This window comes from Python bivittatus, unplaced genomic scaffold (assembly GCF_059951505.1).
Source record: "Python bivittatus isolate LINGU-HERP-01145 unplaced genomic scaffold, Pbiv_v1 ctg000650_np1212, whole genome shotgun sequence".
Taxonomy (NCBI): domain Eukaryota; kingdom Metazoa; phylum Chordata; class Lepidosauria; order Squamata; family Pythonidae; genus Python; species Python bivittatus.
The window spans coordinates 1,886,621-1,913,670 of NW_028277093.1; the positions used below are offsets into that span (position 1 = coordinate 1,886,621).

Sequence of the window (27,050 nt, forward strand, 5' to 3'; positions counted from 1 at the left end):
ATCACTAGTCTTGTTGGGTATGCCCTGAAAGGTTTTTTTTTAGATTAGATTAGATTAGATTAGATTAGATTTTTTTAGATTTAGATAAGGCAGCAAACTTATATACACCCTCCTCCTATTTTCCCCACAACAACAACCCTGTGCGGTGGGTTGGGCTGAGAGAGAATGACTGACTGGTTCTTTTTTCATAGACATGAACCACCCAGTCCATCAAGGACTATTCCGTTTTCCACTTTTCAGGGCCTACCAAGCTGGGCTCTGAAGGTTTTGGTTTTAGGGTTCCATGAAGTTTTTTACCTCAGAGAACAAGCCCTTCTGCTCCTAAATTAAGCCAAGGCCACACATGCTTTGTTGCCAAGAAGGGTCTGTCTTGGGGTCCTGCAATGCTGGTGAGTTGCCTCCCTCTTCTTGCCCGTAGAGCCAAGATGGCTCACTGTAATTTGCAGAATAAATACGCTGCAGATGTGTATAGGACTGTGCGTTGAAAGAGTGTCAGTGATGTTACAGATGTCATAAGTTGGCTTGCAATGGAAATTACCAGATGACCCCTGTGCTTTACTTCAGGGCGGGGCCATTTGTCTTCTGGTTTCTCCTGTCCTTCCTCTTTGCCACTGAGGAGATCAACCAAAACCCCAGGCTCCTATCCAATGTCACTCTGGGCTACAATTTCTATGATACCTATTATGATGCAAGGATGACCTATGATGCCATGGCAGACCTGCTCTCACCCGGGAAGCAAGTGTTCCCAACTACAGCTGTGGAAGGAGGAGCAGCCTGGTGGCAGTGATTGAAGGGGCAGAAACTGATGCTTCCAGTCAGATTTCCATCATGTCGAGCATCTACAAAATCCCACAGGTATGAATCAAGGTAGGCTGGAACTGGGGTGTGCTCAGATTGGCCTAGAGAAGCCAAGGGGTGCATGGGAATGGCTAGTTTCCCCTTCTACATAAAGAAGGACAGCGCTGGGGAGGAGTTCCTATATTCTCTGTCTTGTGGACCCCTGGGAAGCCCAGTGTGCTCCTAGGCTGAGTTTGGTTTCTTGAAGTTGTCTCAGTGAAGGATCTTCTTGGTGTCCCTGCTAAGTGCCGGAATGAGAATGAAAGGATCTCCAAAGGATGGGTGTCCAGCGTATGCTTGAACATATATCTTTGTTTTTTAGCATAGCTGTTTTGTAACTTCAGTTCCTTCTTCCACATGTTGTGCTCTGGAACATCATTCCTTTGGCAATCTTCCAATCTATCCAATTCTTCCATTTTTTTCTTCTTTCTACAAAAAAGATGTTAAATTGTGGAAGAATAAATGGGTTCAAACTGAAGTTCTAAACATGTGCTTGGTGTGCTCGGTTTGGTCTTTGTGAATCAGCCCTTCTGTTGCTCTCCCTCTTCTCTCCTTCTCTCTCTTTCTCTTTTGGGAACCCACACCTTTCCCTCCATTCCATTCGCATCTCCTTCTCTCCATTGCCCAGCTGCCAATATCCGATCTTCCCATGTTGGACCTTCCTGCCTCTCTCACCTGCATCATCTTCTCCCCAGAAAATCCTTTTTCTGCTCTCTCTTAGGTCAGCTACGGTTTTGTTTCTGAAGCTCTGAGTGATAAAACTCACTTCCCGTTTGTCTATCGGGTGGTCCCCAAAGAAGAGCATCTCTACCAAGTGATTGCCAAATTACTCGTGCACTTTGGGTGGAATTGGGTCAGCCTCGTTTCTCCAGACACTGAAAACGGAGAAAGGTTCACGAGGACTTTGACCCCAATCCTAACCAGGGATGCAATTTGTGTCGCCTTCTCATTGAGGATCCAAGGACTGAAGGTGGAAATCCCATTATTGCCCTTTGAAATATTATTCATGTGGAACAATGTCACTGTCTTCATTTATTATGGGGAGATTCGTTTCTTTTATGGTGTCATAAAAACCTTACAGATCATGGTCAATATATTCAGTATACCCATTGTGGGGAAAATCTGGATCACAACAGCTTTGTGGGACCTCACTTTGAATTTGTCTTATGACATGTTCTCCAACAAGCAAATCCATGGCTTTTTTTCTTTCTTAATTCATCAGGAGAAAAAGGTTAAAAATGAGAATTCTGAAGCATTTTACGGTGCTATGAACAAGTTTGGACTAGGAGCCTTTAAGTGCTTGCTTTCAAAACATGCTTTGTCAGTAAAATGGCGGAGAAGATGCAAGAAGGAGAGGATTCTGGAGGCCCTGACTGAAGAGTTTATTGACACCACTCTGTCCATGGACAGCCACCGCATTTCCAGTCTTGTGCAGGCTGTGGCAAGGGCCATCGATACAGCCCTCTCTTGGAGAACCCAAAGGATGAGACCTAGATGTGCAGACAGGCTCAGAGCACAAAATATCCCAGCATGGCAGGTACGGATTTTTCCTGAGAAATCATCCTGCTTTCTTGAGGTGCCGTCCAAGGGTGGAGAGCAGCTGAGATGTTGTGGTAGGTTAAGCTCCTGAGATATCAAAGAAATCCATTTTGTAATTTCTTGGAGGAAGTTCAGTTTTTGGTGTCTCCTGGGCCTGGTGTCCATGTCATTGAGACAGCACCTGCTCCAAGCCATCCTGCTGATGCTCCTTCCACTCCAAAATCTTTTCCTCTGGGAAAGTATTCAGGTTATGGGGAGTTCTGTGTCTCAGCAATTAGGAGGAATGTCACAGTTGTACTTGCCAAACTGCTTTTGTGTCACGGCTCTAACCTTCCCCAAAGTGCTGAATGAGAAGGAAGGGACTTACCCACTATTTGTCTCCAGCTGAAGGCAGAAGGGAAGCTCCTAATATCATAGGAAAGGTCAGAAGGAAAGAGCACAGCACTGAGAAGAAAACACCAACTGTTTATTCAGTGATAGTTGGGCCCCTGTTTTGCATGAAAGAGGACCCTGGAACAATGGGAAAGCAGGATCTGGGAAGCTACACAGGTCCTTGTGGATGTATATGGGCCATTCTCATTGTTAGGGAGAACGCCATGCTTTCAGAAGCAGCCACAGAGTGTGGACCTCCGTTGTTGGGGAGATGGAACCTCGAGATAATCAGGGGCGTGTCCTTGATTGAGGTTGGAATGTTGCGGTTTCTCACCTGGCTGCTGTGTTGTGGTTTCTTTCTTAGTGCTGCCGTTGGACTGTGCTAGATGTGGGTGAGCGAGGCTCCTCCTCTCTTGGCCAGATAGGTTTACAGGGGACTTTCTCCACAGGCAGAGATGGTGAGTGTGGGTCTGGTCGGAGTAGGCAAAGAGCGGGTTCTGGGTCACATCAGAGAGGGGGGGAAGGAGTGCAGTCTCCATCTTTGTTACATTACAGGTAGTCCTCGCTGAAAGACCCTAATTGGGACTGGCAACTCTGCCCCTAAGGGAAACAGTCACTAAGTGGGAAATCACGTGACTGAGATTGTGCTTTCTGGCTGGAAAGAGACAACGCTGGTCAGTTTCACACCTTCGGCTTTTGTTTGCCTCCTAACCCTCCTCAGCCCTTCGGAATGCTTGAGTGCCTGCTTACTGTCTTGTACCCATCGAAAGCAATGCGATTGTGCTGGCAGCCCTGGGCTGGGAACTGTGAGCGCACTACACAAACAGCTTGCCTTCTTGAAATCTCTTCTTTTCCACTCTCTCCACTCTGCAAGGGGGAAGGAAGGAAAAAGCAAGCAATTTCTGTAGGCAATCTCTCCTTTACCTGGCCCTTTCCCACAGGCGGCACGATCACGTTGGTTTGGATGTGTAGAAGAGGAAACAGCTTACTGTCTTGTAATCCCTTCCTCTCCAATCCATCTGATTTGCAAGGGCTGGGGGAGGGGGGGGGAGGAAGAATGACAGGTCAGGCACAGGACAATGCATACTGACTCTAATGGTGAGCATGTGACTGAGGGACATTGCGAAGGTCGTAAATGGTTGTAAAGTTATTTTTTCGGCACTGTCATAACTTCAAACAGTCACTGAATGAGTGGTCAGTAAGTGACAACTGCCTGTATTGTTGTTCTTGTTGGTTTCACAGTCAACCGGATGTTTAGACTGGATTTGGCATTTTTATCTGCCTATCGAGTCCTTCCCAAGGACCTGGGATAGGCAGAAGTTGTTTAATGGTGTTAAAGGTATCCTCACAGGATATTAGCTGTTCCAAGTAAGGCTGCCTTTTGCAATTGACTGATGGCGATTTTGTCAATGCCGATGGTGTTCAAGTGGTGCTCCAGATGTTTTGGGATTGCACCCGGGGCACCTATGACTATTGGTACTACCTTCGCTTTCTTTTGCCATAGTCGTTCTACTTCTATTTGCAGGTCTTTGTATTTCGTGATTTTCTCCCGTTCTTTCTCTTCTCTTCTACTATCTCCAGGTATTGCAAGGTCCACTATCCAGACTTCTTGTCTTTCTTCTCAACAATTGTTAAGTCTGGGTGTTGTGCCGCAGATGCTTGTCTGTCTGAATTCTGAAGTCCCAGAGCACTTTGTCTTCTTCATTTTCTATGACTTTGTCTCTTTTGTGATCCCACCAGTTCTTGCTTGCAGGCAAGTGGTATTTCTTGCAGAGATCCCAATGTGCCATTGTTGCTATTTGTCATGCTGTTGTTTGTCAACAGGCTGTGCGATCTTCTTGCAGCAGCTAACGAGGTGGTCCACTGTCTCTTCAGCTTCTTTGCAGAGGCGGCATTTGCTGCCTTCTCAATTCTGGCTTTGTATGGCGAGGCCTTGTGCAGCCAGAATTAGCCCCTCTGCCTCTTTCTTCAACTTTCCTGCTCTTAGCCGTTGCCAGGTCTTGTGGTTAAGCAGGTAACTGGCCTGTAGTTGCCTGGTGCTGCCTCTTTTGCTGGATCTTTCAATATCAGGTAGGTTTTGCCAGATGTTAAGCAATCTTCAATTTCACCTCCTTGCAGTATCTTGTTCAACTGCTTGGCAATGAGTGGGTGCAGAGCAGTCAGATGTTTCAGCCAAAAACCATGCAGTTCATCTGATGAATTCTTGATCTTCCTTGCCCTTTTCTCCACCATTTCTGCTGTTCTTACAAGTTCTTTCATTTCAGCTTCTTTTTTATTTTTATCTACCTCCTTTATCCAAGCCACATTCTTGTTGTATTTCTTTGGGTTTCTTTGTTTGTTTATTATTAAATTTGTATGCTGCCCATCTCCCCCAAGCGTGTGACTCTGGGTGGCTGAGTTAAAATCAGAAACCCCATCAACAATCAAAAATCTCTCAGAAATAGTTAAAGTAAATAATCCATTAAAAATCAAATCTAAACAACAAACCCTGTACATAAATGCTAAAAACATTCAAGATGACCGGGGGTGGGGGCAAGGTCAACCACCCCACAAGCCATCTCTGCTGGTGCGAGCCCCCATCTGGCCCCCAGGCCTTCTGGCAGAGCCAGGATTTTACCCCCTTTCTGAAGGCCATGAGGGAGGGGGCACACCGGACCTCTGGAGGCAGAACGTTCCTTAGGGTGGGGGCCACAACAGAAAAGGCCCTCTGCCTAGATCCCACCAGTCAAAATTCCTTGATGGGTGGGGGCTGCAACATGCCCCTTCTGCTGGACCGAGTGGGGTGGGCTGAAGTAACGGGCAATTTGGCTCCTCAGATAACCTGGTCCTGTGCCATGAAGGGCTTTAAAGGTGATGACCAACACCTTGAACTGGGCCTGGAAGCAGACTGGCAACCAATGCAGCTTGCGTAACAGCGGTGTTATATGTGCCCTCCTAGGGGCATTCAGAACTGTCCGCGCCACCGCATTCTGCACCAGCTGTAGCTACCGGATACTCTTCAAGGGTAGCCCCATGTAGAGCGCATTACAGTAATCCAACCAGGAGATGACCAGGGCATGAGTGACCATGCGGAGGGCCTCCTGATCAAGGAAGGGGCATAACTGCGGCACAACGCAAAGTTGCGCAAAGGCCCTTCTAGCCACGACTGCCACCTGCTCTTCGAGCAGGAGTCGTGAGTCCAGGAGGACCCCCAGATTATGCACCGGGTCTGTCTGGGGTAGTGCGACCCCATCAAGAACCAAAGATGATAAACTCCTGGATCTTGAGTCTCCCCATACCCACAGCCATTCCATCTTATCAGGGTTCAGTTGAAGATTGTTGGCCCCCATCCAGGGCCCTACAGCCTCCAGGCACCGCAAGAGGGTAGTCACAGCATCACTTAGGTCACCCGGGATGGAGATGTATAATTGGGTATCATCAGCATACTGATGATACCTCATCTCATGGTGCCAGATGATCTCACGCAATGGTTTCATGTAGATGTTAAATAAGGGCGGTGAAAGCACTGAACCCTGAGGCACCCCACAGAGTAGGGGCCGTGGGTTGGACCTCTCGCTCCCTATCAACACCGATTGGGTTTGGCCTTTGAGAAAGGAGCTGAACCAGCACAGCACTGTGCCACCCAGCCCCAACTCCTGCAGCCGACCCAAAAGGATACCATGGTGGTATCGAAAGCCACTGAGAGGTCAAGAAGAGCAAGGATGGATGCACTACCCCCATCCTGCTCTTGCCAGAGATCATCCAAAAGTGAGACCAATGCTGTTTCTATCCCATAACCAGGCCTGAACCCTCTGTCAGGATCTACCCAAACCAGAACCTTCAATTGTTTTTATTACTTTGACTTTTATTGCTAAGCATAGATCAATAGTAGAATAGTTGGAATGTTATTTTAAACCGGTTGCTTGACCTGCCATAAAAAGGGGGGAGAGGAGGCCAGGTGCCGTTATCTCTATCTTGAAACAGACAGCCAAGGCCAGGAGGTGTGAGAACTGGGGCAAGGCGCGAAGATTTGTAAGCGGGAAAGGAAACCTAGAAGGGGGGGAATTTGGGCTTAAAAGGACAAGGCCTTGCTTTGTAGATTTAGACTCAACAAACTATGATGCTGTATGCTTCTCCTGAATAAAGAAATCTCTGATGGAACTCTTGGTCTCCAGAGGATTTACTGAACTTTGGGATTGAGGGTGCAGACTCTGACATTTTGTTGAGTCCCACCCCTTTTCGACGGGGGATTTACCTGGGGAAGTATCCACCGTGGAAAACCCTCTTGAAAAACTTCCCGTGGCTGCGGAGATGGAAGAAGAAGGCCCCCTACTTGGAGCAGAAGGGGTGGTGGTGGAGGAAGAAGTAGGAACCCCAACAACCACCTACGCTCAGTTTCCACCACCTCGGAAACCCAACCGGCATGTGACCAAGTTATGGAGCATGGAGGAGTTGGCTGGGGGAATGTCGTTCCTGGATATGGCACCTGAACAACGCTGGGCACTGACTACGGGGAGAATCGAATCCACCCGAGTGGGAGCCCTGGAGGAGTGCGTGCAGATACTACAATCCGAGAACAGCATGATGAGGAGAGAATTGATGGGGATGAGTGACCTAATCCGGTACTCAGGTTTGTTCAGGGGTCCCGAAAGGGAGGGGGAATGCGGAGTAGAAGGGGCGGAAGAATCGCTACTGGCCCCCCACCACCCCAGCGATGGCAACCCCAGTGGCTCCGGCGGTGCAGGGACTCCTGGCTGCCCCAGCCGCGGCACCCACAGCCGCCCCGGGGGTCCAGCGACGAGTCTTCCCGGCCCAGACCAACCTAGATGTCCTCCTAAAATGGTGGGGGCTAACCGAGAAGTTTAGTGGTGAACCGAACAAAGTGCCGAGCTTTATGGCCCAGGTCACCATGTGCATGGAGCAAACGGGCCATCTATTCGCCTCTGACCGAGAGCGCGTGATCTACATTTGCAGAGCGCTCACTGGGAAAGCGGGAGAGTGGCTGATTCAACTTCGGGCAGCGCAAGCACCTGAACTACGCCACCTTGGCCGATTCCTAACTGCTCTGCGGCGGAGATTTGAAGATCCGGGAACAGTCGCCAAGGCCCGCTCAGCGCTGAATAAAGTGCGGCAGGGAAATCGCAGTGTCGGCGAGTACGGCCTGGAATTTCGCAACATTGCGGGGAAACTGCCGGATTGGCCGGAGCAGTTTAAGATCACCTGCTTCCAGCAAGGCATGCGGCGCGACTTGTGGAAATTAGCCTTCTCCCGAGGAAGCCCAAACACCCTAGATGGATGGATTGAGCACGCTGCAGAAGTAGAAGCTGAGTGGAAATCGGTGGATCCGGAGTTTGAGCGCAAAACCGGCGGCATTGCGCAGGCGCCCCGGAAACTGCCAGCGAGAGGAGGAGAGGAGGAGAACTGGGGCAAGGTGCAAAGATTTGCAAGCGGGAAAGGAAACCTAGAAGGGGGGGAATTTGGGCTTAAAAGGACAAGGCCTTGCTTTGTAGATTTAGACTTAACAAACTATGATGCTGTATGCTTCTCCTGAATAAAGAAATCTCTGATGGAACTCTTGGTCTCCAGAGGATTTACTGAACTTTGGGATTGAGGGTGCAGACTCTGACACCCTGACTGATTGGGTTGTCCCATAGCTGTGCCCAGAACTGCACTGTTTCTTCTTTGTCAGGTGTTGACTGCTTCATTGGAGTCTCTCCATTGATGGTTTGGTAGAAATGTTTCTGATTTGACCGAAATTGGAGATTCTGCCTGTAGTGTGCAAGTTGGGCTTCGTATCTGCTGATCTTCCTGGCTACGGCTGTTATTTGCTGCTTTATTATTTCCAGCACTTCCTTGATCTTCCTTGTTTCTAGGTGATATTTCTGGATCAGGTATCCTTTGGTCTTTTTGTTCTTCAGCTTCTTTTCTTTCCTCTGTTCTAGCTTGCTTGCATCTGATCTTAGCATGTGGATTTTAGTTTCTAACCCGAGCTTCCATTTGGGTGGTGCCTTGTTTGGCTTTCTTCCTTGTTTGTTGATTTTGCATCCAAGACATGCAGTTATAACTGCAGCCGTGCGGTACATTAGTTGGTTTGTTTCTTGCAGTGAGCTGGTGCTTATATTTGATATTACAGTACTGGCATCTTTTCAAACTTGTGCTAGCTGTTTCTTTGTAACAAGCTTCAGTGCAGGCAACCTTATTCTGTTGTCTTTGTGCTGTTCTAGATGCTCGGTTATTCTTTGTTTCAATTCCTCTTGTTTTTCAGTGAGAGGGCTTTGTTCTTTCTGAGGAGAAGGCTCTACTGTCTGAGCTAATTCTAGCAAGGCTTCCATTTCTTTGCCCTGGGTAAACCTTTGCAGTTCTTCCAATTCCAGTTCTGTAAACACTTCATTTTGTGTTATAAATCAACATTGACCTGCTAGCCTCTCTTCTGTCATTTCTGATTCTGGATGTTCTTTCCAGAAGTGGTGCATTCTCTTCCGATATCCTCTTCTCGTTGGACTTGATTTGTAACAGCAGATCATTATTTCTTTCTTTTCAGTCTTTGTATATTTGCGAGGGCTAATCAACTTTTCTTCCAGTAGTTGTGCAGCTGCTGGCCCTGGTTGCCCGGCCAACAGTCTGAGTCCTGTAGCCCACTTGTCACCAGATGTCCAGCAACTAGTACACCTAGCACAGTCCTTGTTGACCCAGGCGGCAGCTGATACAGTATTAGTTTCTGTAAATTACGTCTCACCATGTTGTTTATGGGAGAGACACACTTCGCCTGGCTCCTCTGATGAGATCTTTCCAGTATGCCTGGACCTCTGGCATAGCTCTCATCCTCCTCAGAGTACACAGGCCCCACAACCACGCCAAGGTAGTGCCTTACTGGGGGATGATGATGATGATGATGATGATGATGATTTATTTCTATTTCAAATTTAGTCACCATCCATCTCACTCTTATTATTTGATTTATTCAATTTACATAGATGCCCATCTCACATACCTGTCTCTGGACAGCTCACACAATTAAAAAAAAACATCATAAACGGTTACAAATAAACAACTAAAAATAAAAACTATTGGAAAAACCAATTAAAAGTTATTATCCTTTCCATGAGACCTAAGATGTTACAGTCAGACCAGGGTGGAAATATTAGACCTAGTTTCCTGTTTTCTGGACATTGTTGGTTTTTCTTCTTTGTAGCTTCATTGTTTCCTGGGAAACACCCATTTCTACAATTCCTCTCTGGAAGGAGTGTACTTGGATGAGAAAGGGGAGCTGAGGGCTGAATTTGATATTGTGAAGTGGGAGACATTCCCCAATGAGTCCAGCCATGCTGTGAAGTTTGGGCAGATAGACCAACGTTGGGGTTCCTCAGAGATGGATTTCACCCTGGACCAGGATGGGTGGTCCAGGCATTTTAATCAGGTAGGTATAATTCATTCATCTCACTTGGATGAAATTCTAATCATTGTTTTAATTTGTTAACATTCAAAAAGACTAGAAGGACCATTTTTTTTTAAAAAAAGTATTAGTACGTAGTATTATATTTAAAGGAAATAGCAATGTTACTATATTACTATAATACTTCTGTTATATATAGTTTGAGAAAGAAATCTGTTTCACAGCTAGGGCTACATAGGGAAGAGGAAAGAGAAAAGAAAGAAGAACTCTATACTGAACTACCTAGAAAGAAAAATATCTAAGAAATAGGGGAAAAATGACAATCCAATGACAAAAACAACAAAAAGTCACTAAAGAAAACTAGAAACTCAGAAACCCACCCCAAATTCTTTCATATATGTATAGAAATGTCTAGAGTTGTCATATTTTTTTCTCTCGAGTAGCAGATAGCTCTTTATTTCATGGCTACAGTCACCATCCCTAGCAATTTTTAAGCCAACAACCATCAAATCTGCTTCTTCAGTTTCTTCTCTGTTTATTTCCACTGGATTGGCCTTGCCTACAGATTAATTCTTGGCATTTTAAATACTGAGCAGACCACGTGGTTTACACTCTCTTCTTCCACCTTTAAGAAGAAAGTTCTGAAGTTTTCCTGAAGTCCAGGCGTCCAAGTGAAATCATCCATGTAGCTGTGGCTGATTTTTTTTCCTGGCAAGTTTAATTCCAATGTCTGTTTCTTCTAACCCAACATTTCTCCTGACGTATTCTGCAGAAAAGCTAAGTAAAGAAGGGGAATCCTCCTTTCCCAATTCTGAACTAGTTGCTCCTCCTAGCTAGTTGCTCCTTATTCCATTCCAACTGTTGCTTTGAAGCCATCACAACATTTCTTCAGTATACCCATATTTTAAGGGCCATTCCCAGTTCAGCATGGTCTGCACGCTCAAAAGCCTGTGCGTAATCAGTAAAGCAAAAATAGACGTATTTTGGAAGTCTCCTTCCCTTTGGCATTCCTAATGAACTCCAGGATAGAATTTATTATTATTTTTCCTCACAAAGCAGCCACACTCTGAGTTGATGTTTTTATCAAGCTCTCCTCTATAATGTCAAGGGGATCTTGCTGGATTACCCTGCAAGAGCCTGCAAGACTGGGTATTGAAATCAGAGCCCCATCCCCAGCACAACCTTAAGAGTAAATTGTTTGGAAGTTCTATCAAGTTCCAGTGTGATAGGGTAAGGTTTAAGGAGATTTGAGTGCAAGACCACTCTCAGTTGTGGAAACTCAATGAATTACTGTGGGTCCATCACTAATGCTCAACTTAATCAGCTTCATAGTGTTGTCGTGGGGAAAGCTGGGGAGGGAAGGCCACGTTCACCATCCTGGGATTCTGGAGGAAATGTGGGTTACATATTAAATAGATAAGCAATAAGAGCTATTCTATTATACGAAGATGATAGTTAATGATGGGTTGAAGAGCCACAAGCATTCATTGGATTTAAAGGGGAGGCAAGAGAGAGAAAAATATATATTCTCAATCCTTCATTGAAATTCCAGCTGGGGATGGCAGAATTCTCCTTCTGTGGTGTCCAGGATTGCAAAAAGCATCCTACAAAAATCCAGAAGAAAACTGGCTCCCTGTCCTGCTGAATCTTTCCCCAATAAAGGGGGGATTTTCATGGACAGCATCTAGCAGGTGGTGGCAATGCCTTTCTTGTTTTTTTGGTTCTTGTTGTTAGACATTTCGTCATTCCAGATGTACTGGGAGATGCCATCCTGGAGAGGCCAAGATGGTATTGGAGGGGAAGCCGCTTTGCTGCTACAGCTGCTCCTTGTGCGCAGAAGGGACCATCTCTACTCAGGAAGGTAGGTGTGTCCTGAACAAGGAGCAGGACTTTGTGAACTGGGCCAAGAATCACTGAGATGTATTCTGAGACAACATTCACCGTCTTGACTAACGAACATGTGAAATGTGTGCTCCAAGAGATTTACAGTTCAAGTATTCTATCCCATTGTTGCACTGAAAAATTTGGCAAGAGGAAATCATTTTACAATGATTAAAATGAAAATTTCATCAGAAGGTTAACAAAACAAAGTCAATATGGTCTCAACATCAGGAAATACTTCCTTAGGTCCCTTTAAACTGATTGAAACACAGTGTTTGAACCCAATGTCAGGGAGAGGCTCATGAAGCAGATAGACAGGGTGACTGCTTAGGGGATGGAGGTCCACAAGCAAGATTCTGGAGAAATCCATTTCTGGTCCACATGCAGCATGCTTCAGTTGACAGGTAAGAACAGTAGGACCTCTCTTATTGGAGTCAGCCCTGAAAGAGGAGCTTAAAACCTCCTGCTCCCAGACTGTTGGATTGGGCCCCAAACCAAATTAATAACCAGTATCTATGGCGCAATCCTCAAATGACACAATCAAAAGTAACCAACCGAAGTTTGCAGGCGCCCTTTGTAGGATTTGGGATTTATAACATCACTGGGACCAAATCAAGCTGAAGACACTAGCCAGCACTTTCTAGCCCTTCTCTCCCTTAAGTCAACTTCTGGGTTTTCTTCATGTACCATTGCTTTGCTAGTGACAAAAGTGTGTTCATTACAATAATTTGATCAAGGTTCCTTGTACTCTGCATTTTCTCAGTCAAGGAGCATTTGTCAGTCAATGCCCTGTCTGGGTTTTGTGCACCAGAACTCAACCAGAGATGGAAAATGTGTAGAGGAAAATATACTATTTATTCCAGAAGGGTGGTATTAATCATGCTACACTCATCTGTTTTCTTTTCAGATGCAGATCATTGCACCAAATGTCCTGATGATCAGCATCCAAATAAGGCCCAAGATCAATGTATCCTCAAGATCCAAACCTTCCTGTCCTACAAAGAACATCTGGGGATCATCCTGACTTCCCTTGCCCTCTTCTTTGGCTTAACCACAGCCTTTGTGTTAGCCATCTTCATGAAATTCCTGGAAACCCCTTTAGTCAAAGCCAACAATCAAGATCTCTCCTTTGTCCTCCTCATCTCCCTCCTCCTTTCTTTCTTGTCCTCCTTCCTTTTCATTGGTCAGCCAAGGACTACCACTTGCCTCCTCCGACAAACTGTCTTTAGCATCATATTCTCCATTGCTGTCTCTTCTGTGTTGGCCAAAACAGTCATGGTGGTGCTGGCCTTCTTGGCGACAAAGCCAGAGAGTAAGGCGAGGAGATGGCTGGGGAAGAGCCTGGCCAACTCCATTGTTCTTTCTTGTTCTTGTATCGAAGTTGTCATCTGCACATTCTGGCTGGGAACCTCTCCTCCATTTCCTGAGTCTGACATGCAGTCCCAGCTCAGAGAGATCATCCTGCAATGCAACGAAGGCTCTGTCCCCATGTTTTATGGGGCCCTCAGCTACATGGGCTTCCTGGCTGCCATCTGCTTCATGGTGGCTTTCCTGGCCAGGAATCTCCCTGGGGCCTTCAACGAAGCCAAGCTGATCACCTTCAGCATGCTGGTCTTCTGCAGCGTCTGGGTCTCCTTTGTGCCCACCTACCTGAGCACCAAGGGCAAGTACATGGTGGCCGTGCAGGTCTTCTCCATCTTGGCCTCCAGTGCTGGCCTCCTGGGCTGCATCTTCATCCCGAAGTGCTACATTATCATTCTGAGGCCAGATCTAAATACAAAGGAGCAGCTAATGGCAAAAACTGGAGATGGCTTGAGAGTGAAGGCCAATAACTGCAGTGGACTTACCCAATAACTGCAGTGGGCCACTATCTATTTCCAGTTGGAGGCAGAAGGGAAGCTCCTAAGATTTTGTAGTTACACCAGGATAGAAATATTAGACTTGGTTTCCTGTTTTCTGGACATTGTTGGTTTCTTCTCTCTTTACAAGCGAGCTGTGGGGTGCCCAGAACTGTGTGAACTGCCATATTCTGAACCAGTTCTAATTGCCAGATGGTGTTCAAGGACAGCCCCATGTGGCGTTCATGGTAGTAATCCAGCTGGGAAGGGGCCAAGGCATGAGTGACTGTGCTACCCTGTGAAGAGTCAAATATGAAATCACGCTGGATCCAGGAGAGCCAAAAGCACAAAGCCACTCCGTCTTGCTAGGGTTCCCATCCAGATACTCACAGCCAGTGAGCACCAGAACAGCATTGCCTGACTGGCCAAGGACGAAGATATATAACTTAGTATCTTCAGTGTACTGGTGATAACCCACCTGTGCCTCCAAATGGCCTCGCCTACTAGTTTCATGTTGTTATTAAAAAGCAGCAGTGAGAGACCCCAGTGCTGAGCCACCCCACACCGAAGGGGCCGAGGACTAGATCTCTCCTACCACACTGACTGCATCTGGCCACAGAGGAAGGAGGAGAACCTCTCCAAACAGTGCTCCCCACTCCCACTCCCATCTCCATCCCTCCAGAGATTATCCACAAAGGTGACATCTCAGTTCTATAAACTGGCCTGGATCCCAACTGAAGATTGTTTGGGATTGTTTTGGAAATAAATATGCAACAGTTTGGATGACTGTGATTCAGAGGACCTAAATTATTATTCTAGTTGACAGGAGAAGTGGATGAGAATAAGCTCGTACAACAAGCCCACGAACTGGGACATGCTTCCTCAACCAGGAGAGGTACAGCAACTGGTAGCCCCGCCAACATTTCTGCACCCCCATGGGAGTTTGCAAGAGATGTTTGGGAGAGAAGAGCCCAGGATCAATTCTGGCCTTTCACAACTCAGGCTGAATTGTATATGCTGGGTCAGCTGGCATCCATGTTCCCACACAGGAACATTGTCAACAGGAATGTTGTCAAGTAGAATGAACTTCTAACTTGCACAGGTGTCTTTTTGGATTCAGGACATCTTAACAGGCCTGTGCAAATATTCATTTCAAAGGTTCAGTTCATATTTGATTGAATGCTTGAATCAGCTTTCCAAATTGAATAGGATGGCTCTGAATTGATGTGGTCAGTTCAGATGATTCTGTCCATGTGCACACATGTTCTTCTCTGAATCTGATCAATTGAATTGAGAGTCGCTTTGTGGGAGATGGGTGGCCATATAAATTTGATTAATAAATACCTGAATTAAATAAATGAAGAGTGGACCATTTGATTGGAATGGCAAGGTCCAATTGGCTCAATATTCCAAATTAAATCAGAAATGTGAATCAAAGAGCAATGAAATTGCAAATGAATTAATGCTACAAGGTAGATTTCACTGATTTGCACATCCCTAATGAATACTCATAGATTCCTTTTATCCCCAAATCTGAAATGCCCTGACATTAAAACAATGGACAGGACTGAGATGCAGTGTTTGATTTTATTTAATTGAAAAGAATTTTATACTGCCCCAATCATGTGACATGGGGTGATGGACGACATCTCCATACTGTACACCATAATGTGCACGAGGTAGTTCCTTAAAATCATCAGCTAGGCATCACCAGCAAAGACCTTTTCTGAAAATATTGTGAGGTGTCCTGCTTAACCCTGGAGGGGAGGGGACCAAGCATCTCCCGGGGGCATCTTGGGGCTGCACCACTGGAAGGACCTGCCGTCTGGCCCATGTCCCTCACTTCAGCTGGGGACAGGACACCAAGCAGGCCTTCTCTTGATGGACTCATGTGATGGGCTAATTCATTCTTGAATTAATCTCACATGGATAAAGGGCACCTAAGTTCCTTTCCTGTGTTCTGGCAACTGCTTTGTTTTTCCTGCCCATTGTGGCAGGAAGAGAATGTCTGAATGTTGGCAAACCCCAGAGCGGTTGCCCTCCACTCCCTTTAAGCCCTTTCCCAGCAGAAGGATGTAACAGCTGCCTGTGAAACAGCAGCGCCTTCAAGCATTGGGCATGGGGAAGCTGGAGAAGGAGGGTTGTGCATGTTGAGAGCAGGGAGGCCCACTGTACAACATAGGTAAGGCTCTTCTCATAGAATGGCCTAAGAGGTAATCAAGTCCAACTCCCTGCACACTGCAGAATTGACTATACCATCCCTGATAGATGGTCAGCCTCTGTTTCAAAACCTCCAAAGAAGGGAAGAAACCCCTCCATCCAGTAACCTGTTCCACTGATGGACAGCTCTTCCTCATGTCTGATTTGTATCGAGATCCTTGAAGTTTCATCCCTTAGTCTTCCCCTCTGGAGCTCTCAGGAGGGAAGCGCTGGGTGACTCGACAGAGTGACAGCCCCAAGGACCCGGCAGCCGAGCCAAGTCTTCTGCTGAGCGACAACCCCTGGTAAGCAGCTCCTGGAAGCTGGGAAGTGTGTGTTGTGTTGTTTCCTCATTTCTCCCACTGTGCTCCCCCCCCAAAGGGAGAGAAAATCCCCTCCAAACAGAAGGGTCAAGGCTGTTCCTGTCTGAGGAACTTCACGGAGGTTGAGGACATCAAAAAAAGGCTCAGGAACTCCATCTAGACCGGTCACGGGAATGCAGAGAGTTGAATACAGTACAAGAAGGCAGGGCAGTATCCAAAGGCAGAGAAGGACCCAGACTCCAGGGGAGGGGAAGGGAGGGGAGGGAAAGCATCAGCCAAGCTCAGGGGGACAGAAAAATGAGCTAAGAGACAGATGATGGGCTAATTCATTGTTGCACAGGACAGAGTAAGTGGAAGGGGTAGAGTAGAGCAGGCTAGGGTATTTGTAGTAATGGATGTAATAGTAGGATAGTAGTCGTATACTAAAAGGATAAGCAGCATAGTAGATTAGCAGTATAACCTACATATGGTGGAATCAAAACGCAGGACACAAATGCAAAAAAATCAAGGCTTCACGGCAGTTTTTATTAGACAGTACATACTGGAAAGGGACCCCACCAAGGGTTAGTGGGAGACACTCCCCTGCAGGCAAAATGGAGGCCCTGAGATTTATACAGTTCTGCAAGAATGGGAAGGAAAAAGAACGCATACGCACACATATTCGTATGATGATTCAGGCATATCTAAATGAGCAATACTTCTCAAGTCACTTTCTGCCCCTCTGTTATCTGCTGTCTACAAGGAAAACAATAGTGTTGCAAGGAAGAAGAAACAAATTAGCTCAAGGTGCCCAATGCCGGGAAGAAGGCATCCTCCCTCAAGACAGACGCCTTGGTTGCTATGGGGATGTTTGTGATAAGGAATTGGTTCATACCACCTTCAAGGGTGCTGCACATTCCTTTCTGTTTCAATTTGATTAAGGCGATCCCATTCATCTGAGGGCTCTAAAAACTTGCTTCTTTCACCCAACGGTATATTTTCCTCACAATATAATAGTATATCTTTGATTCGGATATTCAACTGACCCCCAGGAGGCAGGGTGTGATCAGTTTTGAAACATGACCATTAGGGGGTCCACTGATCGATTGATTCTGTGCCATCCTCGGTGTCTACCCTTAAAAACCACAAAGATATATTTTCTCCCTGACAATCTGTCCCCAACCTGGTCCTTCAGCTCTTCCAGCAGTGTACCATCCCCAGTCAAAACCAATAATGTCCCTCACCCACATCTCAGAGTCATTGGTGCCGCTGCTCAGCTGCTCTTCTCTTAGGAATTTGTTTCCTCCCATTCAATTGGAATCCACCTTCTTCGGCTTGAAATCCATCATTCTTGGTCAGGATCTCCAAGAAGTAGAGCCAGTCTCTCTTCTTCTATGTGAGGAGAGTGATGTCAACTTCTGTATTTAAGGAGGATCTTTAGGGTCACATTTTACATCCTTAACTACTAAACTAAATATTGAATATCCAAATTTTGGAACGTTCTTGAGAAATCCAATCAACAGGAATCATTTCCCAATGAATGAAGTTTGCCAGAGTGTTTTAATGTTTGAAAAAGATTTTACCATTTCCATCTTGTCTTCAAGGTAGATTATCAGATCAGTCATCGGGCAGAGGGTCAGGAAATAGAGCTCTCCCAATGGTGCCTTTTCCCCAAAGGATCTAGGCACATTTGGCCCTATGCACTTTCCCCAGTGGTGGAAGGCATGGATCACTTCAAACAGATCCACTGAATTGCCTGGAATATCTAATCAAGCTGTGATGTGGTGGCACCTGAGAGGGTTATAACAATTACAGGATTATTTTGCATTCACTTTCAAGCCATCTTTACTTTTTGCTGTTAGCTGCTCCTTTGTATTCAGGTCAGGTCGTAGCAGAATAATATAGCATTTGGGGAAGAAGATGCAGCCCAGCAGCCCAGCACTGGAGGCCAAGATGGAGAAGACCTGCACGGCCACCATGTATTTTCCCTTGGTGCTCAGGTAGGTGGGCACAAAGGAGACCCAGACGCTGCAGAAGACTAGCATGCTGAAGGTGATCAGCTTGGCTTTGTTGAAGGCCCCAGGCAGGTTCCTGGCCAGGAAAGCCACCATGAAGCAGATGGCAGCCAGGAAGCCCATGTAGCCAAGGGCCCCATAAAACATGGTCAGAGAGCCTTCATTGCACTGCAAGACAATCTTTCCTGGCTGGGAGTGCATGTCAGACTCAGGAAATGGGGGAGAAACTCCCAGCCAGATGGTACAGATGAAAGCTTGGAGACCAGAGCAAGAAAGGACAAGAGAGTGGGCCAGAGTCTTTCCCAGCCATCTCCTCGTGGTGTTTCCAGGTTTCGTGGCCAGGAAGGCCAGCACCACCGTGATCGTTTTGGCTAAGAGGGAAGAGACAGCAATGGAGAAGATGACACCGAAGGACGTTTGCCTGAGAAGGCAGGTAGCTGGCCTTGGACGACCCATAAAGAGAAGGGAAGTCAAGAAGGAAAGCAGGAGAGAGAGCAGGAGGATGTAGGAGAGGCCCCGGTTGTTGGCCTTGATGATGGGAGTTTCCAAGAATTTGATGAAGATTGCTAACACAAAGGCTGTCACTAGAGACAAGAAGAGGGCCAAGGAAGCCAGGATCATCCCCAAGTCTTCTTTGTAAGACAGGAAGGTTATCTCCTTGGGGATGCATTTGGTTTGGTCCAAATTTGGATGGTGATCTTCTGGACACCTTGTGCACTGCTCTGCATCTGGAGAGAAAACAGTCAAGACTTCTAATATTAATTTGACCAGGCCATAATGAAGCACTCCTTTTGAAGATGCATATAATCAGTTACGGGTAGGGTATTGTGCCTCAAAATCCAGGTCTGTCAAAAGAGAAGGTTTTGCTGAAAACTCCCTAGTAGGGATGAGGAAGGAGAACAGGCAAGATCAACAAAATGATGGGTTGAGTGAAGTCAGGAGCAGAAACAGGCTGGCTGGAGGTGAGAGAAATGTCCCAAGGAGGGGAAGAGCCTCCTAGGAGCTATGTCACCAGGTAGGTTAATAGCCAAATTTATACGACTCCAGGTTCTGGTGAATCAGAACTTCATTGTCTCAATCCACACTCCTTTCTCAAAGATGTGGCTAGTGCGCTACTGGGGTCTCTTTCAGGAGAATTGGGTCACACAGGGAAGATATTTCATGACCTAGCTGAATAAAGTTTCCCTACTGGGATACGTCCCCCCGACGGGATTCAGTTGACAAAGTTACAGTGAAATCCTGGGATGGTGCAAGGATTTCTGATCACTAGTGTCTGAGGTATGTGTCATGCCCTTCTGGTAGCCTATCAAACTGGGCTGTTTAAGAACCCCTGAATGTTGTAGAGCTCCTGGTGCCAGGGATGCTAAAGGTTTTTTCTTTTTTTATAATTGATTGTAAGCACCTAGCTGGCCTTCTTTCCCTGCAAAGACCAGGCTACACAGTCCCTGAGTGCATTCCTGTGCCAGCTCTTGCCTCAGCATTTACTCTCAAGTCACAGTCCATTCCCCCTTCCACCATGTCTCCCAAGTGACCTTATAATGCCAAGCTCCAGTTAATAAAGCTTGCAAGAGAAAGAGAAAGAGAAAGAGAAAGAGAAAGAGAAAGAGAAAGAGAAAGAGAAAGAGAAAGAGAAAGAGAAAGAGAAAGAGAAAGAAAAAGAAAAAGAAAAAGAAAAAGAAGCAGAAGAAGAAAAAGAAAAAGAAAAAGAAGAAGAAAAAGAAAAAGAAAAAGAAAAAGAAAAAGAAAAAGAAAAAGAAAAAGAAAAAGAAAAAGAAGAGCAGATCCTCTCCTTTTTGAGTCTCTACTCCCAATTCTCATAGCCATGAGAGTCCACAACATGACATTGCAATGCAAACCACCTACGCCCTTTTCGGCCATATTGCTGTCAGGTTCGGTCAGCACGGGGCTTCAGGGAAGCACGGGGCTTCAGGGAAGCTCGCAGCCAGACCACGCGGAATCCACCGGCGGTAGCTAGCGGGGAAAAGAGGAACTGAAAGCGCCGCTAATTAACGGGCCACCTGCGCCCAGCCAAACCGGAAAACCGCAGCGGAAGCTTTTAACTATAAACTGATAACGGCGCGAGCCAGCAATGAACGGGGCCGCAGGCAGTGAAACAAGATCGCAATGCAGCACAGAACCCGCGGGCTTGCACGTAACGGGGAGGAACCAACCCAGCCGGAGGGGGACTGGCAATCAAGGACAATAGACCCTGACCGATCCTGCCATCATGAACAATCAAGGGGGATTATTGGGGGCCCATAATCCGCAGCTGCAACGTGATCGCAGGGCGGGAAAAAAGCGCGGGAAGGGGGGAATATAACAAGTGATGCAATTGTACCAAGCCAGTCCTGGCTTTGCTTGTGACTACTACGTTACGCATGAGTAAACCTTCTTTGTGAACCACACGTGTCACGAGAGTTTCTCTGTCGAACGGGGCAAACCTTACAATTGCAACATAGCTACGAAAGGCTAGGATTTGTGTTGTCATGTCATAATGCAGAATCCATTACTTTGACATCATGGTGATTTGTACCAAATGCCTGTGCTCACCCCTGAAGATCTTGAGAGGCTGGGCTGATCTTCAACACAGAGGACTCTGCACAGACAGCTGGAAGGGCAATGGTGACTCACCCAGCTTTTCTCCCAAAAGTTGCTTATTGATAAATTATTGTTTATAAATTAGTATTTATCTTATTTTGGAAACTGCCAGATCTGGGATACGTAAATGTAGACAACTACGTGATGGCAGCAAAAAATATACTAAAAGTAACTCTTGGTGTCCGTCTTGTGATGATCCAGATGTTTGCAATTCAGATCTGGCAGCTTTCCTCTGTTGACCGATCCCGTGGGGCTTTCTGGCCTTGCCCGTCCCCGCTGATGCCCTGTGACTCCACAAGGTAGACCAGACCAGGAAATCATCTCCACGTCAGATGTCTGTCTGAGCCACTCCTGAACATTATCTGGATGTTGTGGACTTAATAAATGCTTTACTTGTTTTGTCTCGGTAACGGTTCCTGCATACCTCCATCAAGGTCATCTACCTTCCTCTCTATAGACCCTTTGCCCAAGGTTGGCAAGCCTGTTTCTGAAAATGCCTAAAGGAAAATGCTTCACTGACTCTTCTGCTCATGCTTCAAGGTCTGTCCCTCCCCTGGTGTCTCCTACCTTCCTGAGTGGAGATGGTGCCTTCTGTACACACAACACACCCGTGGCAGCAAAGAGGCCTTCCTTCCAGGACCACCTTGGCTTGGCCAGGATGACAGCTGTTGGTACACCTGGAGCGAGGAAGGGACTGACCGAAAAGAGAAGGAGCATCAATCATGGATGAACCGCTTTTTTCACTGTCATGAGACACTCATCTGTTCCATGGGTCTGTGTTTCCCTGGGCTGTTTCTCTTTATGTCAAAGGAGAGTTTATGCCTGGAATGTGTGTGTGTGTGTGTTTGCTGCTTTGTGGAAAGTGTTGGCACTTTTTTCATCTTGTCATCTTCTCACAAGAGGACAAGCATGAGAGATTTAAACATTGATGGACAGCTGCAAAAATGGGGATTCCTAGCTCAAGGCTGTATACTGTCACCCTGCTTATTTAACCTATATGCAGCGTACATCATGAGAAATGCCAGGTTGGAAGAATCACAAGCCGGAATTAAGACTGCAGGGAGAATCATCAATAATCTCAGATATGCAGACGATACCACCCTAATGGCAGAAAGTGAAGAAGAACTAAAGAGCCTCTTGATGAGGGTGAAGGAGGAGAATGCAAAAGCTGGCTTGAAACTCAACATTAAAAAAACTAAGATCATGGCATCTGGATCCAGCAATTCCTGGCAAATAGAAGGGGTAGAAATGGAAGCAGTAACAGACTTCATTTATTTGGGCTCCAAGATCACCGCAGACGGAGACTGCAGCCAGGAAATTAAGAGACGCTTGCTCCTTGGGAGGAAAGCTATGGCAAACCTAGATAGCATATTAAAAAGCAGAGACGTCACCTTGCCGACAAAGATCCGCATAGTCAAAGCTATGGTTTTTCCAGTAGTAATGTATGACTGTGAGAGCTGGACCATAAAGAAGACTGAGTGCCGAAGAATTGATGCCTTTGAACTGTGGTGCTGGAGAAGACTCTTAAGAGTCCCCTGGCCTGCTAGGAGGTCAAACCAGTCAATCTTAAAGGAAGTCAACCCTGACTGCTCATTGGAAGGATTGATAATGAAGCTCAAGCTCAGATACTTTGGTCACCTAATGCGAAGAGAGGACTCTTTGGAGAAGACCCTGATGCTGGGAAAGATTGAAGGCAAAAGGAGAAGGGGACGGCAGAGGATGAGATGGTTAGATAGCATCACTGAAGCAATGAGCATGAAACTGAGCAAACTCAGGGAGCCAGTGAAGGACAGGAAGGCCTGGCGCAATATGGTTCATGGGGTCACAAAGAGTCGGACACAACTTAACGACTGAACGACAGCTCAGAAGAAGGAAGGTGAACCATCTTGTTCCTTTGCTGGAAGTTCTCAAAAGGAGGCTGGAAAAAGGAAGAAGAAAAAGGAGCATCTGTCATAGATGCTCGAGTGGATCCTGCACTGAGGAAGGGATTAGAGTAGAGGATCCAATCCTTTCCACCTCAAGGATCAAATAATCAAGGAATTGGCAGCATTGGGTGGGACAGGATGAATATGTAAACAGAATGCCTGATGTGGGGATGGGAGTTCAGCCATCTTAGGAGAACCAGTAGGGAGGCAGGAAGGAGATTCAGGAAGAATCAAAGGAGTGGCATCTTCAGTGGAAGCATTGTTAATAATCTGTGGAACCTTCTAGAAGACATCATGATGGACAAGAAGTGAGGTGGTTTTCAAAGGGGAAAGACATTCATGACCCAGCTCTCAGTAGCTCTGGGTACAGCTGGATTCACCCACAACATGAAATCAAAGCTACTTTGATAATAGTCATTGAATTAACCATGACTGGTTAATTGTGCAGATTTGTCAGTGTGGTTGTTGTTTAGTCGTTAAGTCGTGTCCGACTCTTTGTGTCCCCATGAACCATATTGCGCCAGCCCTTCTTGTCCTTCACTGCCTCCCTGAGTTTGCTCAGTTTCATCCTCATTGCTTCAGCAGTGTGGTACAGTGTTTAATCCATTTTGCTAGGACTAGAGAGAGGGGCTTGAGTTTACCCCATCCATAGGAACATCTGGGGGAAAGATGGAATCAAAGGCCAAATAATGACTACTGGTGTATAAACCACAATAACTGCTTTCCCAATAATCTAACCTTAATCAAATCAATGATCTAATGGCTGTGAAGTGTGAATTCAGCTTCTATATCAGCTCTAGGATTCAATGTCAGTAGGATTCTCCTTTGTATTTCCTGACCTTTGGCCTCACCTAACCTAGCTTTATTGTTTTAACTACTAGCCTACTAGGAGGGGGAATTTTGTTCACAAGCTGTAGACAGCAATCATCCAATCACAACTTGCTCTGTAAAGTAAGAACAGACATATGGAAGAAGGTCCAACTAGCAGTAAAACCTGGCTAATCCATGGTAGTCTTGACCATGGAGTCCCATTCTGTGATCCAATGAACCACATTCTCTGATCCACGGAGCCCAACAATGTCATTGGGAAAGACTGTGACCTCCAGAGAAGCTTCCTCCCAGCCCCACCCATTTTCCATCCCCTTCAAAACTGGTTGGAAAAATGAGATAAAGGTTGGAGGCCTTTAGATAAACAGCCTCAGCTCACCTGATTAAACCGCTGGGACCAATTTATGGCCTCCTGGTCTAAGATGAATTCCAAATCTTTGGACCCCCACGGTCTATCTATCCTCCCAAACTTCACAGCCCCGAAAGACTGATTGGGAAAGGGCATCCAATTCATGCTATTGAATCTGGCAGCCAGGTCCCCTTTCTCATCCAGAAACACTCCATCCATGCAAGTATTGTAGAAATGGGCATCTCTCAGGAAAGGATGAAGCTACAATGGCAGAGAAAAGAACAACATGAGAAAAGAGGAAACCAAAGGATGTTCTATAAATAGAGTTGACACCGTGCCATCTAATTCCAGATCAGGAATCTCCAGAAGGTGGTAGAGTGGGAGATTGCCTGCCCAGAAACTTCACAATGTGGTGGAGGAACATTGAAAGCCTAACCTCACCACTCCATCTAAAATATCCTCCCAGCCCGAAGGCTCATCTTCAGGATTTCTGAAGGAAACCAAATACCTGCCACGTATGAAGCGCCAGCCTGTGACCCCTTTCCTTCATTGCTTTCCTCTTGGACCGGGACAAGTAGGCAGCATGTGAAGCCCGAGCAACTGCCCAGGCAAGGTTGTAAATACTGTAGCCATCCAGAGAGAGGGTTTTTTCCATCACCTCTTCCGGCAGGGTCTCCAGGCCTTCATTCTCCTGGCACCTCATCCTTCCTTTCATGGAGAAGAGGTGTCTGGAATACAAACAATTGAATGCCTTACTGCCAAACCTTTGCATAGGAAGGAAAAATGTTTCATAAACATATTTTGGTCTTTTTTCAGTTGGGATTAAAAAAGAGAAGAAACCATGTTGATGCCGGGGAGACAGGATTTCGTAGGATAAATTCAGGGTGAGGTCCCACATTGCCGTGGTGACCCAAACTTTTGCCAGCAGAGGCTTGACGTGCCTTTCAACAAAGGCTTGCAATACGCTTATTAAGCTGTAGAAGTAGCGAAATTCCCCATAGCATAATAAAACGTTGACACGGTTCCACAAGTTAAATGGTGCACTCTGTGGGGACATCTCGTATGTCGTTGGCATGCTCACTGAGAAGGCAATGCAAATGGTGCTCCTGGTTAATATGGGGTTCAAAATCTGCAGGAATCTTTCTCCGTTGTCAGTGTCTGGCGCAAGGAGGCCTACCCAGTTCCATCCAAAATGGAGGAGCAATTTGGCAATTCCCCAATACAAGTAATCTTCTTTGGGGACCATCCGGTAGAGGAATGGGAACCGAGTTTTGTCATTCAAACTGTTGGACACAAAACCATAACTGACCTAGTAACAGAAAGTGGAAAAATTTTCAGGCAAAAACGTGGAGGGTTTCATCTTATGATGGAAGAAGATAATATTTTTAAAAAACCCTATTGGGAGCTTTATAGGTATTTAAACAGTGTCTTTTCAAGATGCTGGAGTAGTGGTTTCTGCAAAGGGCAGGAGGTGGAGCAGATGGCCTCATGCTCCATTCCACTCCATTCTTACAATCTATGGAAAAGTTATTTCATCAGAGCAGCCAAAGAATGGAAGGGACTGTCTCGGGAAGAGCTGGAGGCATTTTGACATGGGCTGACATGGGTTGACATCTGTTGAGGATGCTGTTCCAGGGGATTCCTGTATTGGCAGGGGTTGGGAAGAAGATCCCCAAACTTTCCATTTTGTGTTTCTAAGACTCTAAGGGATTGTAGAGATCACTTCCCTAGAAGTGTCCAAGGAAGGAAAATTCAGAAATGAGCATCCTTTGGTTTTGAAGGGTAATCAAAGGCCGGGGATAAGCTGAGCTTCACTGCCCTGTCTGACAGAAATGTGTCCTTCACCTTGATGTCTTGGTGGCCAGGACAGCTTCCTGGTGAGGGCGTCTGGATGGTCTCAGCATCTTCCTGCAGAGGACAGATCCAGGCTTGGCTTTTCTCCCCACCCCAATTCATACCTGTGGCATTTTGTAGAGGCTCGACATGGTGGAAATCTGCTCAGAAATGTCAGATTCAGCCCTTTCAATCACAGCCAGCAACCTCTTCTCTCTTCCACATCTGTAGTTTGGAACATTTGCCTGCCCAGTGGAGAGCAAGTCTGCCAGGGCATCAGCAGTTGTTCTTGTATGAAAATAGTTCTCGTAGATGTCATAACCCAGGGTGAGATTGGGCAAAACCCAGGGATTCTGGTTGATCTCATGAATGGCAAAAAGAAAGGACAGAAGGAACCAGCACGAATTATAGCCTTTCCTGCATTAAGAAGAAAACCACAAAGTAACAACACGCCTTTAAGATTGATCTAGTGTTTTAGCTAAGCTGTGTTGGATGAGATAACCACTGTGACCCTTTCTAACTCTACCATTACTACTACTGCTGCTGTACTAGTCATAATAATAATATGGTTTCATATGTGACTTTCCAGAAGGAAAACAGGCAAAAGAGACCACAAAACGTCCCGGAGGATTGTTGATGGTGGAGAAGGAAATGGAAGCAGGTTCTATGCAAAGTGGTACAAAATCCACCCCAGAGATTCACTTACAATACAGGCTGGTTAAAGTTAGGCTTGTTGAAATGTGCTGGCAAAATCCATCCTGTTCTTAGAGACACAATCCCACCCAGGTAGAGATCTCCTGGGCGGTAATAATTGTACACCCCATCCCGATCCTCGTTGAAATCAAGGGGGCATTTCCTCCCACCGGCTCCGCTTGGCAGCAGAAGCAGCAGCAGCAGCAGGAGCAGCAGGAGCAGCTTAGTCCTCGTGGCAGCGCTCGGTGGCATTTCAGGGAACAGAGGCATCTCCAGAAGAGACAGAATCCAATCACAGCTTCACAGGGATGGCAGGGAGTTAATTCTGCATCTCACACGGGTGCGCCTCTCCCTCTCCTCTCCAAACGCTTATCTGAACTTGATAGCTCAAGAGGAAGCATTTATCTGGTCATCTGTCTTTCCAGGCAAGATTCAAGGAGACGCTGCAGCAGGCTGCCCTCCCCGTTGA

General features: G+C 46.3%; 1 protein-coding gene across 1 annotated transcript; it reads right to left on the reverse strand.

Moving 5' to 3' along the window:
• Window positions 1-18,157: 18,157 nt before the first annotated feature.
• Window positions 18,158-26,833, reverse strand: LOC107326789 (vomeronasal type-2 receptor 26-like). Its single transcript, XM_088151204.1, has 6 exons — window positions 26,595-26,833; window positions 26,014-26,305; window positions 24,564-25,364; window positions 24,086-24,316; window positions 21,521-21,647; window positions 18,158-19,083 (listed from the first exon to the last, which is right to left on the reverse strand). The coding sequence occupies exons 1-6, from the start codon at window positions 26,831-26,833 to the stop codon at window positions 18,158-18,160; spliced, it is 2,616 nt and encodes an 871-aa protein (XP_088007330.1).
• Between the last annotated feature and the right edge of the window lie 217 nt (window positions 26,834-27,050).

Coding starts and splice junctions, on each gene's coding strand:
- LOC107326789 (XM_088151204.1), bottom strand. CDS start 26,833: ATGCCACCGAGCGCTGCCACGAGGACTAAGCTGCTCCTGCTGCTCCTG. Junction 26,306..26,594: donor AACTTTAACCAGCCTGTATT/GTAAGTGAATCT, acceptor TTCTTAATGCAG/GAAAGGCTATAATTCGTGCT. Junction 25,365..26,013: donor GCCTCTACAAAATGCCACAG/GTATGAATTGGG, acceptor TTCTGTTACTAG/GTCAGTTATGGTTTTGTGTC.